The sequence below is a fragment of the Sus scrofa genome, chromosome 13, assembly GCF_054392235.1.
Source record: "Sus scrofa isolate SSC_HxYL_T2T_F1_AM1 chromosome 13, Sscrofa_HxYL_maternal_Yorkshire_Landrace_v2.0, whole genome shotgun sequence".
NCBI classification, from domain to species: Eukaryota; Metazoa; Chordata; class Mammalia; order Artiodactyla; family Suidae; genus Sus; species Sus scrofa.
Genome location: NC_139395.1, coordinates 78,539,057 through 78,553,348, shown reverse-complemented (window position 1 = coordinate 78,553,348; position 14,292 = coordinate 78,539,057). Strand labels below are relative to the sequence as shown.

Below are 14,292 nucleotides of genomic sequence, written 5' to 3'. Positions count from 1 at the left end.
GATGGAACTAGAGAACCTCATACTGAGTGAAATGAGCCAGAAAGACAAAGACAAATACCATATGATATCACTTATAACTGGAATCTAATATCCAGCACAAATGAACATCTCCTCAGAAAGGAAAATCATGGACTTGGAGAAGAGACTTGTGGTTGCCTGATGGGAGGAGGAGGGAGTGGGAGGGATGGGGAGCTTGGGCTTATCAGACACAACTTAGAATAGATTTACAAGGAGATCCTGCTGAATAGCATTGAGAACTTTGTCTAGATACTCATGTTGCAACAGAAGAAAGGGTGGGGGAAAAACTGTAATTGTAATGTATACATGTAAGGATAACCTGACCCCCTTGCTGTACAGTGGGAAAATTAAAAAAAAAAAAATTCCAAGTCTCTGAAGCTGCTAAAAAAAAAAAAAAAAAAAAAAAAGGTGGCTTAAAGATAAGGGGTATTTTTTTCACATAAGAATAAATTCTGAGGAAGATGATTCCAGGATTGGTTCATCAATTTAAGCAAGTCATTATGGGTCCAGGATTTTTCCATTTGTCTTCTCTGCCTCACTGTGCTGTTGGCATCTTCTGCCCTCATTGTTAAGATGGCTACTGTAGCTGCAATCATCCTGTCCTCACAAGATGACATGACAAAAGCAAGAAGAGAAGATGGTCTGGGTTTTCCTCCTTCTGAGAAGACTGACCTTATATCCCAGATTGCCTGGGACAACTGCATTTTATGCTCCCTTTTATTTCTAAAACATACTGGATTGGAAAATAAATTATAGAGTTGATTTCATAACATTCCTCTCTTTTTCTTTCCTTTTTTTTTTTTTGGCGCATTTGTGAGGGAGCAAAGAAAGTATTTTTAAGAAGCTACCTCAGAAAACTTCCTCATGGGAAGTAGTCAGGATTAAGTAACTGGCTCATCCTCTAACTGCAGAGAAGTTTGGGTAAGTGAGCCTTTGACATTTTAAACTTTCATAGCAAAAGCAGGCTTCTTCTGGCCAAAAAGAAAGGTGAGATGAGGGCTGTTGGGCAGAGTCAAGAACATCAGACACAAATAACAAACCTGCATCCACATAGAGGTAACTGGAATTTCCCCAAGGCTCGTAGTTTGCAGGAGTAAATGCAGTCATGTTATGTATGTCCTCCCAAGCCACACGGACATGTTTCCATGTGGTTTGTGTAGAATGTCCACTCAAGTATGTCACACGTCTTATGAACACCCCCATTTGCTGGGCTAGGGAATCTTCATAATTTTTAGGCATCACAGTTTTCCTCTAGATATCTCTGAGCACAATGGCATTGCTATGCTGCAGCCTCTGCATATGTTTTCCTCTGTGACACAGAAATCCCCTTTGCACTGCTGCCAACTCCCTGCTCATTGCATCATAGCTGTTCAGAGATCTGGGGCCATGTGGGAGAATGACATTCCCTTCATGTTTGCTGTTAGAAAGTTCCAAAGTATTGTTGTTAGTGTCCTAATACCTGACAAAGTTTTCAATCGAATGGAGCTGGAGGTAGATGAATGAGGTTCACCAATATTTACTTCTTTGTTTCTGACTTGCTTTGATGAATAAAATGAGAAGAGAAACAATGTGTACCCCTTTAAGGAAAAAAACATTTAAGAGAGCCTTTCAAATATGTCACTCTCTTTCTTTCTGGCAATGTTGCACAGAAAGTAATGATACTGAGGTACCACAAGATATAAACAGCCTAGAGGCCAACTGCCCTGCAGTGTTCCCTGGAGCCACAGCCCAATTTACACAGGTGAGTGATGTGTATTGTTTGTGTCGGTCCTATTAGAGTTTATTTGTTACCTCAGTGTATCTTAGTCTATTTAACAGAGACCAATTTCCATGTCCAGTTGACCTGTTCCCTCTGGAATTCATAGATTAACTCAGTGGGTGCTGGGCTGGGAAGAAGGAAGTTTGTTTCTTCCTTCTGACAAATAAGACTACTGGACCAGGCTCACATTGTCCATCTTTAGAAGGGATTCTCTTAAGAATCATTTGAACAATTCTCAAATGATTAGATTTCTGGAGCATGATAGTTCCTCTGCATTTCCCAATAATATCAAATCCATTAGTTAGATTCTAGTTAGCATCACCATGATATAGATAGATAGATGATAGATAGATAGATAGATAGATAGATAGATAGATAGATAGATAGATAGATAGATAGATAGATAGATTAAATAGATTAACTGATTCTACATGGAGACACTTTACAAGCAGGATACACACTCTAGGAGGATGAGTTTCAGAACAAGATGGAGGTGATGAGGGAAGAAATTGTAGGGTAGATATGACTTATGGTAAGCCTCAAAGAATGTATAGATTTCAAGGGAGAGAGATACATAAGAGAGTAGAAGGAAGAGGGGGACTTCTACACGAGATAAATAGCGCTTGGAGAGAATGTAACTCAGAAAAGATAAAGGGTGAAACAAGATGATGGCCAGAAGACCGTCCTAATATTCAACCATATCTGTGAAGTCATTTGACTTGCAAGTGAAAAAGGCTTACTTTGAAGGATCTTACATAAATAACAGAAGTCTGTAAGTTTATAAAGATGAGACCTCCAGATCTAGACTAGGTTTAGGGGATTACAGCATCATCAATGATGTCCACGGATTTGGTGTTTTCCTCTCCACGATTCAGGTCTTTGATATTTGCAGGCAGGCTGCCTTATGAAAGTGCTCTCTAGCAGCTCTGAGCTTGTACCTTCCAAATTAGTAAGTTCTGGAAAAACAGAGTTCTTATTTTTCAAAAGTTATGGTAAACATATGGAAATTGGAAAACATAACTGTGGATTGCCTTGGGTCCCATACTAACCCAGAAACAGTCTTTATTTGCGTGATAGGACCTCTGTGTCTGCTCCCAGAGACAAGAGTTTGGTTCAGTCTTACCTGAACCTTATGGCTGACAGTAGAGCATGAGATTTCACAGGTAAAAATGTGGGGGCTGTAATGAGAAGAGGGAGTGGGTGCTAAGTAGACAGAAATACTAGGTAATTACTTTTAGACAGTTTGTCCTAGAAGAGACCTTAGGGGTAACCTAGTTGAAACCTTTCATCTACCGCTAAGAAAATTAAGTTCCAGAAAAAGAAAGCCCAAATGAAAGTACATTGAAAGCTATTACCATTAAAAATAAAGGGGGTTCACAATGTTTCAGTTAATCAGAAATGTATATCTTACCAATAAATCATTAAATCTATATAAATCCACTAAATGTTTTACATGTAGTTACTTGTCAATTACAGGATATGATATAGCATAAGGTATTTGTGTATGTGTGCATATGCATCACCTGACTGCCCTCCCTGTCATCATTTTGAAAAAGATAAGAAAACAACTATAATAAAATTTAATTTTGTGGCCTTTCAAGTGTAATGAAAATTTAAAGATAATTGTTTAGTAATATAAGTGTAAATTTTTAGTTTTCATTATTTCTATTCAAAATTTACTACTGTCTTGCCAACAAGTAATAGTGACAAAATTTTACCAACTCTTTCCAAATATATATATATATATATATATATATATATATATATATATATATATATACACACACATATATTTCCTTAAATAGTATTTTTCTCTTTCATTCTCTCTCCATGTTTCTCTCTACTCATCTCTCTTGTTCATTTAATTTTAATTATATGTAATAATTATGGTAACACACATTACTGGAATAAAAATACTTAAAATAAAAAACACAATTTTTGGTAGCTGAAAATTCAACCCATGGGCATACATGGGACCAGCTTCTTAGCCTTGGGTGCTCAGCGTGCTGGGGCACCAGACAGTATATCTTGCAAATAGATGGATATTTTCTTGTCTGTTTATCTATTTGGTGGTCAGGGAATGATTAGTCAGTTAAGAGATCATCTATCTCATGAGGCAGGAGACAGCATGGTTCAAAATTTGAGATTCTCCATGTATCTAAGTCACCTCAAGGTTAATTGTTCTCACATCTCCTTAGTTATCTAGGTTGCAGATCTCTGCATTTACCACTTGCTCAACACCAATAATCTCTCGTTTAGTCATCATAAGATTAAAAATCAGATGGTGTTATCCTTCAAGTGGATATTCTTTTCTCGCCCTTGTGATCTGCTCGCCCTCCCTTCCTCAGCCTGTTCTCTATTAGGAGAAACAGGACAGTCTGGAAAGGAAGGTCCTACCAGAATGTCTAAAACAAACAAAAAAAAAAAGGCAACCTCCTCTGTACTTTCTGCTTTCTGAGGAGTCAAGGCTTAGGCTTCCGTGTTTGTTGGTAACATCTTCACAAATCACCTAATTGAACCACCATGTTGGTCCTATGTGGGAAGTCTCTCAAAATTTGAAAGGAAAGACAAGAAGAACAAAGAAGCCAAGATACTTTTAAGGGAAGTAAAGGGAAAGTGTACAAAATCACCTTTGAAATGTCTGCCCAGAGTCTAAAGTGAAGACCTTTTCAACTAAATATCTTAAAATACAAAGTCAGAGATGAACACTTCAAATTCATGCAAATATACAGTTTTTGCAAGTTCAAGTATTATAGATAGATTCAGATATAATCCCCAAAAAAGTTTTTTTTTTTTTTTTTTCAGGACTTAACTATATGTTAAGTCTCTTAGTAAATGCCAAAGCTTCAGATAAAAAGACGGAGGATGATCCCAGGGTACCCATGGTCATAGGCACTTTCCTGGAGGATGAAATTCCAAATTTGAGTGTTGCATGTGAGTAGGATTTTCTCTTGTCATAAAGGGGGTATATGGCATCTTTTGGACTGCAGGAGCAATGAGTTTGGCTTTACAGGGTAGACTAACGTTGGGAAAATCAGGAAGTCTTTTAAAAATTAAACTACATTTATCTTTTCACAAAAAAACCACAACATTTTCCATATCAATAAGAAACAGGGAAATGGGAAGCCTTGATATTTTTGGGCATTAAAAGGATCAGATACGTACATGTGCCAGGAATCTAGAACAGGCTGGAGAGATTTCAGCTACTGACTTGCATACACATTCTGTAAATTCTTTTTTTCTTTTCTTTTTTTTTTTTTTTTTTTAACCTGAATAGTATACTGGTCACCTTGTCTCTCTTTTTCCATTTTCATTTGTATCTCAATAATTTACAAGTTGATCCTTAAGGAAATATAGTTTAGAGTAATTATCCCAACATGCTATTTTCTTATTATATTCTTCCTTGCCTGTCACCTCCACACTCAGGGAAATTCCAGAAGAGGGGAGCTGACCTAGATTGTCACTTGCCATATCTCAGTGTTTAGATCAGTGGCGGATACCTTGCTGAAGCTTATAAACATCTATGAAAGAGCCAATGAAAGAAACTCTCATAACACTGAACATGCAACATCTTGACTTCTCTCTCATTAAACAAGGTTATAGGTCTATTTTAATAATAGCGTTGCTTAAAAACAGTACTGTGACTTAAGGCAAAATTTTATTTCTTTGTTTTTTCTCTCATTCCCTTAGCAAAACTTTGTGATGTGTGTGGAACATTCCAGGGAATCAAGGAAGACCGAAGTAGGGCATATCTAAATAGGAGCCAGAAATATTTTAGTTCAGCTCTTCATAGCTTTGATCTCTGGCTTGAAGAAAAAAATAAAGGATTTGTTTCTATCTTGAGTAAAAATGCATGAAATAACCAACTTTGTAATGCCAGGTCCAGAGCACTTTTTCTCTTTTCCTACACATATCTCAGATTTAATTCAGAAACCAAGCTGTTCTATAGACCCATTTGAAAATCATCATCAATAGTCAGAGCCATTACAGTCAGTTTGAAAATCCACCCCTTCATTATGCTCACTCCCTGATGTTAATGATTATGTCAGAGATGTGCTGGCCCATGACCATCACTGGTTGTAACAAGAGGACGCCCAGGACGGCCTGCTCTCAGAGAATCAGAGCATTCTGGAAGGCAAGGAGTCAAAAGGGATTTGGGCATTTTGCTCTGTGGACTTGCTGGGGGCTAGAGAATATGACCAGGAGTCCTTGTTAATGATGCAACAGAAGAGAGGAAAATTCCAAGGATCCTCTGGCACATCAGACAATGCATAGAAATGAAAATTTACAGAAGTGGTTTGGCTCAGGAGCTGGAGAAGGGCTGCCAAGTCTGGAGACATTCTGAAACCTCCTGTGAATGCTGGGCAGCCAGAGGGGTCATGGCCGACATTTCCCAGGCACAGTCCCTATTATCATCTAATTGAAGGGAGGGGAATGATACCCTGGGCTAGCAAACACTGAGGGCCTATTTTCCATAAATGAAAAATAAATACAGATAGAAAGTGAGAAGGTGAACACAACTTTCACAGGGGCAATGCACTGGCTAGCCCTTTGACCTAAGGCAATTTATTGCTAATCATTCTTGCAGATACAGAGAAAATGAGCCAAACATTTAGAGGTTTACTGAATGTGTCCCAAATATGGATCTAAAGAAAAAAATGGTTGATTATTGCTTTTCTTTTTCTTATTCACATTCAAAGGTACGGCATTATACAACATAGTCGAAGATAAAGGAGGGTAGCAACACTCTGAGTATTTGCATGATGTTCCACTCCAGTAGAATCCAATATGGAACATCCAAAAAAAAGGGAAACAAAAATTATACAGGAGAGGAAGATGTACTTGCTCATATAGAATGCATTCTATTTATAGTTTCATTTGAGGTATTTCATAGCTTTGTTCAGAAAACTTACTGCAATTGAACGCATTTATTTTTTCATTTCCTTAGGAGTATGACACTGTAAATGTACAGTCACAATATTGTGGTCCCATCCTCTATGTTAGTGACAAATCTTGACTGCTTTTTGTATCAATGCACAGGACAATATGGCTAACTAGAAACCACATCATTTCTCAAGAGCCAAATTAAGTCTCATGTTCTATCTGGGTAGAAATAGAGAGTTCTGCATGAAGTGTTGCTGCTCTATCACATTTCAATAATACTTTCATTGACAATAGCAACTCTCCTCCATTTCATTTTTGAGACCACATATTTTTCTGGTAGACAGTTTCAGGATGCTGTTTTGTGGCTAATAACTTTGTGTCTCTATATATACATGAAAAATGATTTTGCTTTAAGAATTTATAAAACATTTGTTAATTACTTAATGTATTTTATTACACTTATAGGTGTACAACAATCATCACAACGAAATTTTATATCATTTCCAACATCAAATGCTATTACTTACATGTGGAATCTAAAGAAAGACACAATGCACTTCTTTGCAGACCAGATACTCACAGACTTTGAAAAACATGGTTTCCAAATGAGACAGGGTGGAGGATGGGGGGAGATACATTTATAAGAATTTATAAAACTTTTGAGACACTTAGTAATTTCCTGAAACATCCTGAACCTGTAGTTAACAGCCATAGAGTTGGTCACATGCCTATGTCCTGTCTACAGTTAGGAATAGAAGACCTCAGGAGAGACCCTGAAATCTGTTACTTTGCTTTGACTCTCATCAAATCTTACACTTTACCCCTCCAAAAAGTCATCTGAGTGGGAACTTTCTGTCTCTGATCACATCCCATTGACATCCTCAGATCCCGCTCACTTTTTGAGACCCTTCACAATCCAACTCTGGCCCAGTTCTTAGCCATATATTGTGCCAGGCCCTTATGTGGTCTATAATCCCTCCATGCATCCAGGTATCCAACCACTTAAAAGCCTGTTTGAGTACCTGATATATCCAAGGCAAGATCAAGGTACTAGTGGTACAATGGTGCATAACAGATATGTTTCCATATAGAGAGAAGTAAAGAGGTAGAAGACACAAGAGGTGATGTAGAAACAATAGAAGGAACCCCTAACCAGACCTGGCAGGGGTAAAATGGTTACAAATGGTATAGCTCCCAAGGAAAATTAACATCTAAGCAGAGACCCAAAGGACAGAATGGAGTCAATCTGGTAAAGTGTGCCCTGACTACTATTTTAGGAGAGGCAAGTATTTTCCCAATGTCTGTAAATGGGAATTTTTTTAAAGAACTGGAATAATTTCACAGCTTCATGAAAAACAGGGCTGCAGAATGAATTTTTTTGCAGCCACCTCAATGTGTCCTGCTCCTTCACTCCTTGGCTCTTATTTCCTGGGTTGGAAGTAGAGGAGCTCCTTCTCATTGCCTGATGAGTTTTAACATTCATTTCCTGTTTTGCCTCCTCTCAGGAGCCTTCCCCAACCACAACATCACCACCCTAGAGAATTTGCATATTATCTCACCTACTGTGTTACAGTATTTCTTGTGTTACATAGCCATCGACTATTTTCTGATAGCTTCTCTCAGCTCTGAATGCTTTCAAGGTGAGGTATTTGTACTCATCTTATTTTTCCAACTCAGTCTAGAGTGAGGCACACAATAGACATTTATGTGTTTGAGTGAAAAAGAATGGAAATACTTAAGATCTCTCAGAGTTCCCATCGTGGCTTAGCAGAAACGAATCCAACTAGGAACGATGAGGTTGCAGGTTAGATCCCTGGCCTTGCTCAATGGGTAAAGAATCCAGCATTGCTGTGAGCTGTGGTGTAGTTTGCAGATACGGCTTGGATCCTGCATTGCTGTGGCTCTGGCATAGGCTGGTGGTCACAGGTCCAACTAGACCCTTAGCCTGGGCCTAGCCTGGGAACCTCCATATGCCACAGGTGTGGCCCTGAAAAGACAAAACACACACACATGAAAAGAGTGGAAATAGTAAAGATCTATTATATTCTTGCAGTTAATCTGTAGATACATTGGTCTGGGCTGTAAGATAGGCACTCTTTTCTGGACATAGAGTGGGTTAATGAAATTAATTCAAAGCCTCCCAGTGAACACATGGGTGACTCATGGGAACTTTATCTTCCCAGGATAACACAGAAAGGGGACAGTGACAGATCTGCAACCTAGCTTGTTTAAAAAGGCCCACATAGACCAAGTGGCCTTCTGGGGAGAATAATTAATTAGCCTGGAGTAGAGACAGCATAGAAAGAAATGCAAATATTTGAGTCTCTATTGACTGAGAGGATAGAGGTCTTTTTAATGTGCAAATCATGTTTTAGGGAATCTTTGGAGACCTGGCCCATCAGAAAAAGAGCACAAAGCAGGATTCCAGTGGAGGAGGCTCCTTTTCTTGACAGTGTCTTCTTTTAGAAATAACTTTTCAAATTAAAGGAGAACATAAATCATAAGCAGCCACTTTTGTTAGATCAGAAAGATGCCAATAATCACCTTCTCCTTCTTCTACCTCTCAAAGCATCTTTGTAGCAGCAAGGAAGGCAAAGGAAAAGAAAAGGGCAGTATTTTAGGAAAGTAAGAGAAAGAAAAAAAGAAAGCCAGAACAAAAAGACCCGGGAAGGTGATGTTGATGCCTGAGAGGTAATGGGGGGAAAGAATCCCTGTAGTCATCCTGCTATTGGAGTAATGGATAAATTATAAATGGAAAATATTCTCTCAGAAAATGCAGCTCACTTACATATACTTGGGTTGTGTTATTATTTCACTTCTAATTCACAGAAATGATCTCTCTGAAAGTTCTTATAGCATAATAAAAAGGGTAGATGCTAATTGTAATATTATTATGAATATAAAATGATCTTTTCAAAAGAAGACTACCAATTAAAAGAAAAGACCAGATACAAGGCCTCATTTGCATTTCATGCCAGCAAGGTTGCAACTATCCTGCATAAATTGTAAATGATGTAAACCCCCCCAAGCCCTCAGACAGACTCATGCTTTGGCCTCCCTACATAGTACCAACCAGTCTCATATCAAATCACACTACTGACAAAACTCATACCTTCCACAGTTGCTCGCTTGGGCTGAATGGTGATGGCTCCTTCTGCAATATCTTCATGCTGGTGCAGTGGGTTTATTTTGGATCCCCAGCTGTCTGATCCAACCCAGAGAAAATGGCCCACTTGGTCAGCTCTTTTGGCTGCTGCAAGAATCTGCCTGTAGAAAGGAAAGTGAAAAGATAAATTAAGGATAACGAATAACAGTTGAACATATACCTATTAAGAGTGAAGCAAAAGAAAAGCAAGTTAATGTTTTCAAGAAGTAAGTAATCAGTGGGAAAAAGTAAGCCTAAGGATTTATATCCTTAATATATAAAGAGATTTTGTAAACCAATAAGAACCATCATCAAGGTAACTTGAAGAAAATAGGCAGAGTATTAAAAGTAAAAAGATAAAAGGAGAATTACAAATAACCAATAAGCTGGATAGTCATATATATTAAAAAGGAGGAAAATGCAAATTAGAACAAAATAATAAATTCATTTATTTTCTTGGCAGAAGTGTTTGGTTTTATTTTGTGTCACAAATTTTGGCATGAAGATGGGGAAATGAGGACTCATGCACTGCTGGGAGTACATTTCATTTCAGGAAAGGAATATATTAGTCTAAATGAAGCATTTTACATTATTTATTAAAATGAACAGAACTCCACATTAAGCTTGAAAAATGTACAACTCATTTATAAATTAAAATAGTGTATAAATAATAGGGGTAATAAAGGTAAATAAAAAAGAGAAACTAGTTACTCAATAAGATGTTATTACAGTAATATTTTTGGAAGAATGGGGCATAGCTAAGAGGTCACTGAATTTGTACAACAGAGAAAGCTACCAGTAAAACTACTATGATGGGTAAAATTGAAGGGGAACAGGTTGGTTTGCCTCTCAGGACTTAGAGATATCAGGTACTGCAGAGGCATGTGGCTAAATACAATAAGGTTAGTTGAAAGATGGTGTATGAAATGGCAAAAACCAAAGACCTCCTTCTTTTTCTTCTAGATGGGACATGGAATGGCAATTTCTTAATAAAATTTTAAGGACTAGGTTTTGATATTGTGAACACCCAAATAGCAGAAGGTTGTGGATGTCAGAGAGTAAGTTAAATGTGAGGGGGTTGGGGACTTAGTTAAAATTACTTTTAAGTATTCAAATGGAAAGATTCTCTAGGAAATTTACACCAACGTTTACAGAATTCTGGAAACCAAGGAGATGTTGCCTTAGGCAAAAAAACAATTTACTGGAAAAATCTGAACCACCCCAGGAAAAAGATTTTATATACTGACATAGAGATTTTCTTTAATGAAATGGCCACTTGGATGCCTGACCACTCCACCAAAAGCCCTGTAAGTTGATAAGCTCTGCCCGTAAACATAGAACTCTTGCATGTCTTATTCAAATGAAACCTGCCAGAAATGAACCATCACTGTGGAAAAATCTCCAATGTAAAATAGACACCAAATAAATTAACATGGGGAAAGAAACTGCTGAGGGGTGAGGCAGAGAAAATATACCTAAAAAATAAACAAAAGAAAAGAAAACACAGTTAAATGAAAGTCATCATCTCAATTATCTGGAATAAATTGGAAATAACAATAAGAAATAGCTCTTAGAAATGAAAAATATGAAATTAAAATTATGTTAGATGAGATGAAGAAAGCAAATAAACATTTTCAGAAAGCAAAACAAGGTAGAACACACACAAGAAAAGACATGTCATTAAATAATAAATCCAGGAAGACCTACATCCAACTAATAGCATTTCCAGAACAAATGTAAAGAGAAATTAAAGTAATTTTTTTTTGGTTTTTATTTTAGGAATGCACCCATGGCATATGAAGGTTCCCAGGCTAGGGGTCCAGTCAGAGATATAGCTGCTGGCCTATGCCACAGCCACAGTGACACTAGATCTGAGCCATGTCTGTGACCTACACCACAGCTCACTTCAATGTCAGATCCTCAACCTACCGAGTGAGGCTAGGGATCGAACCTGCATCCTTATGGATGCTGGTTAGATTCGTTTCCACTGAGCCACAATGGGAACTCCTAAAGTAATTTTTTAAAACAATATTTTTAAAGAAAAAAAACTCCAAATATGAGTTTTCAAAAGAAAGTGGTTCATCAGCAAATTTGTGGGGAGATAATAGAGATAAAAATGAGCTATATTCTACCTAATGTAAGAGGAGTTAATAGACAACATTTTAAATTAATAATTCCAAAATTGCATTATAGGTATATTATGTAGATAAGACCAGAAAAATTAGCTTAAATCATTAAAATAGTTGCTCAAGGAAAACATAACAAGAGAGTATGGCAGAATGGGACGTGAGACCACTGTTTTGCATCGAAAGTGTTTTAGTCATATTTTGCTTTTTAAAAAATTATGTGCATTTATTACTTTTATAAAAATGAAACAAGCAATCATTTATACTTGATTCAGAGATACTATTTCTGTAGTGTAAATCTCAGACACGGCTCAGATCCCATGTGGCTGTGGCTCTGGCATAGGCTGGTGGCTACAGCTTGATTTCAACCCCTAGCCTGGGAACTTCCATACGCCACAGGAGCGGCCCTAGAAAAGGCAAAAAGACAAATAAATAAATAAATAAAATAAGAACAAAGTGTCATAGGAAAAGTATCCATTCTTGTCTAAAATTCAAATTATCAGTACCCATGACTGATTTAGAACTTAGCTTCAAAATCTAGATGATAATATCTTTTCTGACAAGATATTTAAAGTTAATGTTCTAAGAAATCTCAAAATTCCCCCATCTACAGTGTAAATCTTCTGAAAGAAGAATAAGATGACATTGTGGGTTATCAGTACTTTTCAGATATCGGTGTGCTTAAGACCATATTTTGCAAGACACTTATACATGACTTTTATTACTGTGCTCAAGAACTATTACCTATATTACTTCTATGAGTTACAGTACATAACAACACACAAAATCCTATTTAAAAAAATAGAGGGCGTAGCTGTTGAGTGGCTTATATACATTTTGACATCCCAAATTTAAACCTCATGCTACCTACAAGTCAAGGGTATTACAACCAATTAGTCATTACAGCCATTTGTAATAAAGTATTTATGTGCCATGTATAATGTACATAAAAATAAACATGGGGCCACACCTGATCAATGTATTACATACTTTGTATAAAATAGGTATTAAAAATTATGAGATGATTAAGAAAAGTATAGGAATTGGAAAAAATCAAGAACAAATAGTTAAGATAATACTATAAAGACAAAATGCCTTAAATAGCCAAATCACAAAATGTGGAAGCAAGCACCCGAAGGACACAGAATCAGCATTTTTTAAGGAGAGGAATGATATATTTAAGGGGTGATCAGAAAGAGTTTCATGGCATGCTTGGGATAAACCTTGAAGAACTGACAAAATGTCAACAGGTAGAAAAGAAGAGAGGAAACACCATTTATGAAAGCCATAGTGGAGGAACAATTAGAATCCGTGGGAGGATCTGAGCCATGCATTTTAGGTGAAGGACTGGGTGAGTCAAAGTGAGGTCTAAATGCTAAAATAGGAGCACTTTTTTTTTTTTTTCTTTTTAGGTCTGTACCCGTGGCACATAGAAGTTCCCAGGCTAGGGGTCAAATTGGACCTGCAGCTGCCAGCCTACACCACAGCCATGGCAACGTGAAATCTGACCTGTGTCTGTGACCTACATCACAGCTCATTGCATCACCAGATCCCTAAGGCACTGAATGAGGCCAAGGATCAAACTCACATCATCATGGATACTAGTCGGGTTCATTTCCACTGTGCCAGAATGGGAACTGCAAGGACCACATTTTAAAGTATCATAAAGTTAAGAAAGAAAATCCTATACAAATTACTATACAGTGGGCACTTGATAAGGCATTTCATTCATTCATTTAATGACATTCAATGAGCATCTCTCATGTATTGAGCACTGTGATAAGGGCTAAGGATAAAAAAGGAAGTCAAAAGGGGCATCACCTCTATTTAGTGATGCTTACAGGCTAGTGGATAACATAAACACTAATTAAATGGTCAATGGGTACAAAATCACATTGGTGAAATAAACTATGAAACCAAGTTATGATGAAGAATTTGCCAAGGCTACACTGTTTAGAGAAATCATCCTTCAGAAACAGTTCGATGGCATTGGAATTATGAAGTGGGAAAGGAAAATATTCCAGATAGGTGAAAGACAATGTACAAAGACTTAGTAAAGAGGAAACATAAATGGCTCCTTGCCTACAGAACACAAAATGTGAGGGAGCATGGAAAGAAATAAGTCCAGAATCTTAGGACGAGTTCATATCATCACAGAAAGAGCTCAAACGGATATGCATTTTACTGTTGGGACAGCTGAGGCCTCAAGGAGTTGGAGAAGCAGGATGTGGGGGAGGTTCTTGCCCAAGGTGAGACAGTGGTCATTTCAAAAGAAAAAATAAGTAAAAAGCCCTCAGGTATCCTAACTTCAGGTTTAACACACTTCACATTTAATAGTCCTGCCTGTCATCCCATGACCA

General features: G+C 37.4%; 1 protein-coding gene across 21 annotated transcripts in view; it reads right to left on the bottom strand.

Moving 5' to 3' along the window:
• Positions 1–14,292, bottom strand: part of GRM7 (glutamate metabotropic receptor 7) — an 894,437-nt gene that overhangs the window by 419,653 nt on the left and 460,492 nt on the right. For all 21 annotated transcript variants that reach the window (XR_014823664.1, XR_014823663.1, XR_014823654.1 and 18 more), the window contains exon 4: positions 9,774–9,928. Coding sequence is in view for 5 of the 21 variants with exons in the window: in XM_021071050.2 (XP_020926709.1) it covers positions 9,774–9,928 (155 nt within the window). In the remaining 16 variants the exon portion in view is untranslated. The remainder of the gene's footprint in view (positions 1–9,773; positions 9,929–14,292) is intronic.